The sequence below is a fragment of the Schistosoma mansoni genome (assembly GCF_000237925.1).
Source record: "Schistosoma mansoni, WGS project CABG00000000 data, supercontig 0547, strain Puerto Rico, whole genome shotgun sequence".
Classification (NCBI taxonomy): domain Eukaryota; kingdom Metazoa; phylum Platyhelminthes; class Trematoda; order Strigeidida; family Schistosomatidae; genus Schistosoma; species Schistosoma mansoni.
Genome location: NW_017386336.1, coordinates 1 through 10,318, shown reverse-complemented (window position 1 = coordinate 10,318; position 10,318 = coordinate 1). Strand labels below are relative to the sequence as shown.

General features: G+C 35.4%; 3 protein-coding genes across 3 annotated transcripts; 1 reads left to right on the top strand and 2 right to left on the bottom strand.

The window, feature by feature from the left end:
• Nucleotides 1–1,247: 1,247 nt before the first annotated feature.
• Smp_205710 (unnamed protein product) lies at nucleotides 1,248–2,839 on the top strand (the record flags this gene model as incomplete). Its single annotated transcript, XM_018796708.1, has 3 exons — nucleotides 1,248–1,341; nucleotides 1,674–1,766; nucleotides 2,733–2,839. 3 exons carry the CDS (start codon nucleotides 1,248–1,250, stop codon nucleotides 2,837–2,839), a joined length of 294 nt encoding a protein of 97 aa, XP_018644766.1.
• A 2,807-nt stretch (nucleotides 2,840–5,646) lies between these two features.
• Nucleotides 5,647–5,880, bottom strand: Smp_205700 (unnamed protein product; the record flags this gene model as incomplete). The annotated part of the gene is made up of 1 exon (XM_018796597.1): nucleotides 5,647–5,880. The coding sequence occupies one exon, from the start codon at nucleotides 5,878–5,880 to the stop codon at nucleotides 5,647–5,649; it is 234 nt and encodes a 77-aa protein (XP_018644765.1).
• A 3,305-nt stretch (nucleotides 5,881–9,185) lies between these two features.
• Smp_205690 (unnamed protein product) lies at nucleotides 9,186–10,106 on the bottom strand (the record flags this gene model as incomplete). The annotated part of the gene is made up of 1 exon (XM_018796486.1): nucleotides 9,186–10,106. The coding sequence occupies one exon, from the start codon at nucleotides 10,104–10,106 to the stop codon at nucleotides 9,186–9,188; it is 921 nt and encodes a 306-aa protein (XP_018644764.1).
• Nucleotides 10,107–10,318: the final 212 nt, after the last annotated feature.

Sequence of the window (10,318 nt, the reverse complement as noted above, 5' to 3'; positions counted from 1 at the left end):
GTTGATATAAATGATAAACAACCAAGTTGGTCAAATTTATTGAACACTATCTCTATGTTGTGGTTAGTGGGAATAAAATGAATATTTTGATGACTTGTTTATTATTTGCTTCATTGTGTAAATACAAGTGTGGATCATATTCGATCAGAAGTGATCAGAGTTTCACAGTTTAAATTTCATGACAAGTGGAGTCTTTCTCATGTCATCAAAACTGACAAGATCATTTTGATTTATACCTGATCGAAAAGAAATTCAATTCCACTCTGAATCTCGATATCGACTCACAGTCAGGAGTGTCGTATGACGGTCAAACAGAATTGATGTTCCTGATTGTCAGAAGTAACAATTTTATGTGAACACGTGGATGGAACAGTCTGACAGAATCTCTTTCAAAGAATAAAATTCAAATGTAAAAAATGCTCAATTCGACATCCAATCAAAACAGTTTATGCTACACTGACTTTAACAAATCATATTACAAGTAAGCACCATTGACAACCACGTAACAAATTACTACTGTGAAAACCATGTATGTTCATTAACACATTGGCACACACTTTCAACACAGATTAACCAGTCACATAAAATCAAGTATTCTGTTTCATACACACAACATGTTCATCGAAAGGGGTCAGGAATCACAACAACGATGTCCTATAGTCAATAGTCAAAACAATGTTCAGTAACTATGACTTCATAATCCCAAATCATTGGTTAACAATGAATAAACACGTTTATCAAATTTCACCTTCTCAATGGTCATTTGGAATCATTGGAGGAGAAGGAAACAAGCAAACAATTACAAAATCTATATAAACCTACCAAGCACTAGTTACATTGTGTTGAGTGAAACTGTTCACCAAATCGGTGTATCATACAAATTTCCATTCGATTGAATGAGATGAGATAACTGTGTTTTGTTCATTTCAACCATTCGAGATATATATTTTCGACTAGTCTATCGCTGGATATCAATCTATCTGATCTTCGTTTGGCCCTACAAATTCTTCAACTGCAATGACATTTGTAAACAACCTGATGTGGAGAATGAAGAAAGCGTATTTCTCGAAAGTGATTCATATCGATATGAGAGTGATCAGTCAGATGTTAATACACATACCTATTGTCAGTATTATTACTACTCACGGATCATTCGCGTCAATCAGCCAAATCCGGTTTGTATTGGTAGTTTGAATGAAACTGATTCGTCTCATGTGACTTGGATACATTTTCCAACAGAGTCATTCATGCAAATGTGTGCATCATTTAAAGTTATTCGTACAACAATCCAGTTGCAATATTACGATATTGATGTCACTAGATTGGAGATTCGTGATGACGGTAAGTGAATGCATTTTCTTTGAACTAGATTGTTGATTGGATTGTCTTAGTTAACACATCTTATTCTGTAACTGAATGTTACTTTCATTTATTCAGTGAATCATCTCTATGCCTTATCTGACATTCAAATCATCTATTGATGTCTTTCCATATTCAACTTGTCTATAGTTTGGTATCCATCAGTAAACTAATGACAGTTTATCCAATTCATTTCAATCTCCACTTCATTTCACAATCATTCACTCACTCACTCATTCATCCATTCATCCATTCACTGATTCATTGACTGCAGAATACCAATCAAATTGTATGTTTCCATTCAATTAATATAGGTATGACACAAATATATGGAGAAGACCAACACGGATGTATGGACGATCTTATTCCAGTCAATTCTAATTCTGAATTTCACGTTTCCCATCACAGTGAGTTCTCTCATTATTCAGTAAGATTTTGTTTTGTTCCATCCTCGCATTTATTCTGTATAAATGGATCAGTATTTCAATTGATTATCACACAGGAACTGACCACCGAAACATGCTGATTGATTTGTTTGTATGATTTGGTTTGAGAATATGTGTTCAGAACACGTTTTGCTTACTGTGAGATGAAAATATAAAGTGAGACAAGCATCCACTTCAAAGTAAACACGAATTGATTGAGTGGAAATAATCAACCACATGATGATATAATTGATCAAGTCAACAGTACATAGTTTCCAGTCAATCAATCAACCAACCAGTCAGTCAGACGGTAAGTCATTCAGTAGTCAATGAGCAAGTCAGTCTATTCACACTGCAATAGAGGAGATATTTCACCAACACGATACTTGTTGTTAGATTCAATGAATCAGACTGATCACTGATGATCATAAGTTGACATTAATTATTGTCAGTCATAACAGCAAAATATGTATGTTGACAGTTTATGGCATGAAATGTGAAATAATGTGCAACGAGTTGAGCATAGTTTCTCAAGAAGTTGCACTGATATCTTAGTCAATCAGAAATAACTCAGAAATGGAACATCATTCCATTTCATTGACTGGTTGATTATTGATCCCATTTGATCACAACCGAATCGAATAATGATGTGTTGTCTTGGAATACTGTAGTGATATGATGGGATTGAACGGGACAATGGAATTTCGACTGATTGTGATTTCGGCTGAATAGTACTTCCGTTTTCAATTCAATGTGGTGAATACTCAGTGTAATATTTGTTTTATTCTCCTGTGTGATGATATTCCATTCGATGTGACCATTTCTGTGAGTTTGATGTTTGTCCATGATAAGATATTGTTGGATCGAATGAACATGAACTATGCTCGAGATGACACACAGTATGTGATTTGTGATAATTCTGTGTATTTTACATATTTGTGTCTACAGGGTCAATTTGCCAGTTGCCATTTTCCAATATGACAGTCTGGTCCCAGTTAGAACTCAGTTGTCAGTTCAACCTGCACACAAAATCTTGTTTATCTATTGAATTATAAATACGATTCTGCTTTTCATATCAAGTGGCTGTTACAACGAATGACGAGGTTACTAGTGTGAGAACATGTGAATTTGATTTGAGGAAGCGAAATCAGCACTTCAGTATGATGAAGATTTCTTCATTCAATCTCGTTCACTTCTTAACGGTGTATTGAAGGAACATATGCTTGAAGAATCATATCCGTAATCGCATTCAACAATTATAGATATATTTAACGAGGTAACTGTTACGTTTCCTACTGCAATCAGGAAGTGTTTTGTAGGATAAATGTTTCAAATGATCAAATGTCTGATAATGACGATGCTTATATTTGAGATTCATTAGTTGCTAATGAAGTCGTTAGTGAATTTGAGAAAAATATTTCATATGAATGAAATAGTGGTGAAATACGTGATGTTGCTCGTTTCCACAATGCTTATGATTGCAGAGCAAGCCTTGGTCAATATGAAGCACAAGTTCTCAATCTGTTCAAATCTAACGATAGTTCTGATGGTTCCAATTCAAACTTTATTTATACTCACAATCCATCTACTGCTAATCAATGTGAGAAACATGTTTCAAACGAGTCGCATCCTGATCACATTTCACATGTTATTGTAGCAGATGTTTGGTGCTGTCATGCATTATATATGTCACATAGATACTCCTCTGAATGCTCTAATGAATGAACTGACGTAACAAGTATGGAATGCAGTCTGGAATCTGGAATGTTCAGGATTGACAACGTTCACATAGTGGGAAAATTCAAAATTAGTCACCAAGTAGAATAGATCGAAATTTGATTTGAGGCTCGATGTCTGACATGATGGAAATGACGATTTATTTTACATGAGGGCGACTGAATCAGACAGCGTCTGACACCGTCACCACGAATCTCGAATGTAGTGACATCAACATCATAATATTGCAACTGGATTGTTGCACGAATAACCTAAAATGATGCACACATTTGCATGACTGACTCTGTTGGAACATGTACAATGAACACTCATTGTACGGAATTCATCTATCGTGAATATATTGAATTTTGTTCGTGGTAATGTGCGTCACAATCATGAGTATACTTCCCTGTTGCGCGACAGTAATCTGTGAATATTCATCTTAACTGACTCAGAGTTTTAAGTCGTCCAACCTCTTCTAATTTCGGAGATAGAGGCATTCAGTTTTGTACACTTTGTTTACGAATTATACGGGAAAACGCATGAATCCACAAGTTATATTTTTCGTTTGTTATGAAGTGTCCTCACACACACTAATATTCCAGACAAGCCCACAGGTTGACAAAGTAGTCGCAGAATTACAAACTACAATGATGGTCACCAAATGAGTAACGAATCAATGTCAGCATTATTCATTCATCTAATCTTTCAATGAAATCTCATCCAACAGTTTAAAGTATGACACACTGACCAAAGGAATCAGTGAGGTCAATTTTAAGTTTAAAGTATGTTTCACAATCTTGAGAGTATTCAAAGAGAAAAATGAGACACCGAATTTATCAGTGAAAAGTGGAACATTACAATTAAATGTCCAGGATAGAATATCTTCAAAAGAAGAATTGATCCTGTACATTTGACAGGTCTCAACTGATCAGATAGTGAGTCAAAACAAGTCGGTGGATATTGCGTTGGGCATTCGACAGCAGAGGTACTGGCTTCAAAATATCAAACATGTTAAATAGGCTAGAAACTCTTGACATAACACTTTGCTAGAAGAAGGTTGTCAGAATTACTAACAGCGCCTAAAATGCATAATGAGGATTATGAGACGCTAGTTATCATTGTATCATCAAGAACATAATGTTATGATGTGATAGTCGTCTGATCGCCCTTACATAGATTGCTATGGCTTCGAATGTTGATAGGCCGCTCTCTCGCTGTCTCTCACAATGCTATCATATGAACACATGTATAGCAACTATCAATGTAGGTCTAATCACTATCTTCGCACAGCTGTGTTGTTTAATAAATTAAGAGGATAGAAAGCAAATTTCCAGTGTTTGAACCGATTTGGTGATATCGGAGCACTCTCCTAAGAGGACTGTATAGGCCAATACCTTAGCCATTACAGTTACTGTCCAGTGCAACAGAAACGACGTCTAACAAGGTGTCTATTTAACCATAATAATCGTATATCTATTGATTGTGTGACAAATGGATATGTTACATATGGTTGTTTGAATTCCTCAGTATTGATTCGATCAATTCACTCAAGTAATTGGGACGAAATTCACAGATATTTGAAATGAGATAACGAAGAATAAGCGAACATATCAGTGCACAGTAGAGCACCTCACCTCCACTTCAGTCTGTATAAGTGCAAGCTTGTCAAGCCATTCTTTCAAACAGAGTGTGTCATTCGATCAATGATAACGACTCATGAAAATAATCGCTCAACTGAAATCACAATAAATGAGGTAGTGAATTTCTCATCCGCATATATTGAACATAATTCTTACCTACCGACAATATTCCCATTCTCCTTTATGTAACCTTATGTCGGTGTCCATTCCCATTTGGAACAACATCAATTCACCAATTTGAATCATTTTTCTGTGGACTCACACTTACACAAACTCAACTCACCAGAAATATCTAGATCGTGATGTGAATTATGTGATCAGGATGATTGACCACACTCTCATACACAATATATATTATGTAATTACTAGTCGAGTCTAAAACGATCGACATTATTAACGGACGTTGCATAGATTGATCAATTGAGGAAGTGATAACTACACGAATCATTAGGTGAACCACATCTAAACTCATTTTGAAATTAGATGGTAAATGATGACATTGTTTATTCATAGTTGAAGTAAGACCTTCGCTGTGCGAACGTATGCATTGTGAAAACGAGCAACATCACGTGTTTTACCACAATTTCATTCACATGAAATATTTTTCTCAAATTCACTAACGACTTCATTAGCAACCAATGAATCTCAAATATCATCATCATCATCATCACCATCATCATCATCATCATCATCATCATCATGAGACCTTTGATCAGAAATCGATTCATTTGAAACATTTGTCCCACAAAACTCTTTCTGATTGCAGTAGGAAACGTAACAGTTACCTCGTTAAATATATTTATAATTGCTGAGTGTGATTACGAATTTGATTGTTTAAGTATGTGTTCCTACAATGCATCGTTGTGCATTGAACGAGATTGAATGAAGAAATCTTCATCATACTGAAGTGCTGATTTCGTTTCTTCAACTCAAATTCACATGCTTTCACAATAGTAACCTCGTCATTCGTTGTAACAGCCACTTAATATAAAAAGCAGAATCGTATTTATAATTAAACAGAAAAACAAGATTTGGCGTGTAGGTTGAACTGACAACTGAGTTCTAACTGGAACCACACTGTCATATTGAAAAATGGAAACTTGCAATTCGACCCTGTAGACACAAATATGTAAAATACACAGAATTATCACAAATCACATACTGTGTGTCATCTCGAGCATAGTTCATGTTCATTCGATCCAACAATATCTTATCATGGACAAACATCAAACTCACAGAAATGGTCACATCGAATGGAATATCATCACACAGGAGAATAAAACAAATATTACACTGAGTAATCAGCACATTGAATTGAAAACGGAAGTACTATTCAGCCGAAATCACAATCAGTCGAAATTCCATTGTCCCGTTCAATCCCATCATATCACTACAGTATTCCAAGACAACACATCATTATTCGATTCGGTTGTGATCAAATGGGATCAATGTTCAACCAGTCAATGAAATGGAATGATGTTCCATTTCTGAGTTATTTCTGATTTACTTAGATATCGGTGCAGCATCTTGAGAAAATATGCTCAACTCGTTGCACATTATTTCACATTTCATGCCATAAACTGTCAACATACATATTTTGCTGTTATGACTGACAATAATTATCAATGTCAACCAATGATCATCAGTGTACTTTCTCACATTCAATCATCAAACACTGTATCATATCTGAATACATCCACTGAATGATTGATTATCTTCAAACTCACATTCATCATTCAACAAGACATGATCATTTGACTACAACGTGACAACTGAGTGTTGCTAAAGAGGGCTGTCAACACACAACTACCTATATCACAAGCAAGTTATGTTCAAACGATGAGAGGATTTCACGAATGGTTCTATCCCACTACATTTTCCAGAAAAGTGACATATTACATTTGTCAATTTCTAGGTACAATTGAATAACATGAAGTGAACAGGGAAAGTGTCAGTGATTACGATCATTGAAGGTATATGCGTTAACATATCATATATGATTAAACAATTATTTCGTGTATACTTACGTGTAACACCGACGTCTTGCTGAAAAGATCACTTGACAGAAATTGATGTTCCCATCGAGATTCAAGTGAATTGACACAATAAAATGAGTAACCATCATTACGAGGGAGTTTCAACGAATGTCAGTGCTTCCTCGTTATGATGGACGTCTGAATGACGTCTGAATGCGATCAAGTGAGAATAGAAATTTATTTCAATAATGTTGATTCTAGTGTATTGAAGGAGAACACGAGTGTGGACAATCGAATATGTTTAAACACAAAATTATAGAATGTCTTAATAGAATCTAAAAAACACACAGTAAATACCTCATTCGCAAAATGGAACATGGATTATTTTCACAGTAGTAATTTGTTACGTGGTTGTCAATGGTGCTTACTTGTAATATGATTTGTTAAAGTCAGTGTAGCATAAACTGTTTTGATTGGATGTCGAATTGAGCATTTTTTACATTTGAATTTTATTCTTTGAAAGAGATTCTGTCAGACTGTTCCATCCACATGTTCACATCAAATTGTTACTTCTGACAATCGGGAACATCAATTCTATTTGACCGTCATACGACATTCCTGACTGTGAGTCGATATCGAGATTCAGAGTGGAATTGAATTTCTTTTCGATCAGGTATAAATCAAACTGATCTTGTCAGTTTTGATGACATGAGAAAGACTCCACTTGTCATTAAATGTATACTGAGAAACTCTGATCACTTCTGATCGAATATGATCCACACACACAGTAATTAGAATAGTGATTACTCAACCTGAAATCTCATTAAATGTTTAATGCACAAAGAGAAAACTGATTCCCATTCGAGTGTTTCCATGAATTCGTTTAATCCATCATTTGAGCCTGTAATGATCTTGGTGTGTGTGTGTGTGTGTGAACATATGAATAAATCATTGATATGAGATCATATATAGGGTATATATTATTCACGTTAAACTTCAAAGATCGGTGGATGAATGACAGTCTACACATTCGTAAATCAATAATAATTCCAACGAGACAACCCAGGAACATCTATGTTTTGTTTCACCTTAATTAGGTGTCGACAATAAACTAAATATTGTTTACTCGATCATCGTAGTCTGTAGTCGAATGAATAATGGTTGCGTAATCTCCCCAATTCATCAACAACGAGATTGTTTCCAATCATACATTGTCCATTCTATGCCATTGACCAGTATATCACTGTGATAATCAAAGTGATGAAACTGTGTACGGAATAGTGCAAATCACTTATTGTGATTGGGTAGTGTATGATTCGTACGTACATATGTAGTTTGCATATGGTTATTAGCAAATGTGTTGTAAGTAGGCATTAAGACGAAATCAGTTGGTTAATTGTTCAATGTCATTTCATAATGACAACGCAACCGTTTATGATATGTGAAATGATAATCATTAGAGCAGTTCACGAATTCATTCCTGTCTACTCTACCCCATCCGGTTCTTACTTTGAGACATTCAATAATGTTATGACTTGACCTAGGCGGTAGCCAATTGTTATGACTTGACCAAGGTCGTCGCTGATTCGTTATGACCTTACGAATTTAACAAGGACGTAATCCGCGTAAATTATCCACCAATAGAATACGCCTTCTACGACCTTCACACTGTGACAATGACGTTCGATTAATATGAGTAATCTAGCGTCCTTATTGGTCCTTATCCGCCTAACCCGTCCACTTGAGTCCAAAAACACCAATAGCAGCTGCTGTAATGCGAAACGTTTATTTCAAACATACTTTATCTATATACCAGACAGGCAGACCACACCATACCATAAAATAGAAAATTATATTTGTACAAAACCAGGCCAAATGAGGCTGTAAGCGTGGGAGACAATAATCAATAAAACTCAAAATTATCGAATATAAATAGGTCATACAATAATAATCAATATGTCAAAATGAAGCTTACAATAAGATGAATATAGATATAGATAATCTAGTTACCCGTACTTATGTCTTCGCTACTACATAACACCTCCCCTTTTTTGAAGATTCGAAGATTAGCTTCTGATTAAAAAAAAATTATCTGTAAGATGAAATTCTCCAACATTTCCTCCCACACGAAATAATGTTGGATCCTCATATCTCCAAAATACAATTAGTATGACTTTATTTAGGACATATTCCTCGTATTGAACGCAGAATCTACTAGAAATGAATAGATGATGATGAACGATATTTGATTTTAGGTTATCGGAATTCAGCTTTTCTGAAATATCTCCATCAAATTCATTAAAATTTTCACTAGAGGATATTAGATAACTAGGAGAATCGGCATCTAATAAAATTGCATTAGATTTTTTATCACCATCTGATTCGACCGACTTATTTTTCTCATCTTTATACGAAATTTCATCAGAATTATGGGCATCATTACGCGAACCCATATTATAGGCTTCTGTCTCCCCATGATTTCGAATCACATTTGGCGCAATTTGGTTAACTGTACTGTTCCAGTTATTTTCTGGAGATGCGTTCTTCCAGTTTTCTTGGCCAACATCACGCAAACTGTAGTTCTGTTCTGACTTAAGTTTGTCTTCAGATATGGGCGGACTTAATGGTGTTTCATTTGATTCTGGACTCCGGGGGTTGTCTGCGGAACCTTCTTTGTCTTGCTCATCTGATACTGTCACAGTTCCATGTGCATTAGGCAAGATATTGTCTTGCTCTGAACCGGCCAACTTACCAATTTTGCATTTTCCGTCAGATATAAAGGGAATTGAACCCTCAACTTGGCGTTCTTCTGAGACGGCCATTTCCACACCATTATCTGCATTATAAATAATTTCTTTATTTCCTGAGACGTTTTGTTTAGTGAAAAATTTGTCCAAAAATGTTTCAAATAGTTTCTGCTGGAAGCTTAACATCTGCTGATTCTGGTGCTCTAATATTATCTGCAACTGTTCCAGAGAAATCGTCATTTTTTTACTGCTAATAATAATAATAACTCCAAAAGCCGCCGGCAATTATTACAGCTTATTTAATTCCAAAATACGTCACCGACTGCTGTACTTTTTTCGACAAAATCACGTCCCAATTCTTGTACTTTTTTTACCGAAATCCCCGTCGCCAATTTGTTATGACTTGACCTAGGCGGTAGCCAATTGTTATGACTTGACCAAGGTCGTCGCTG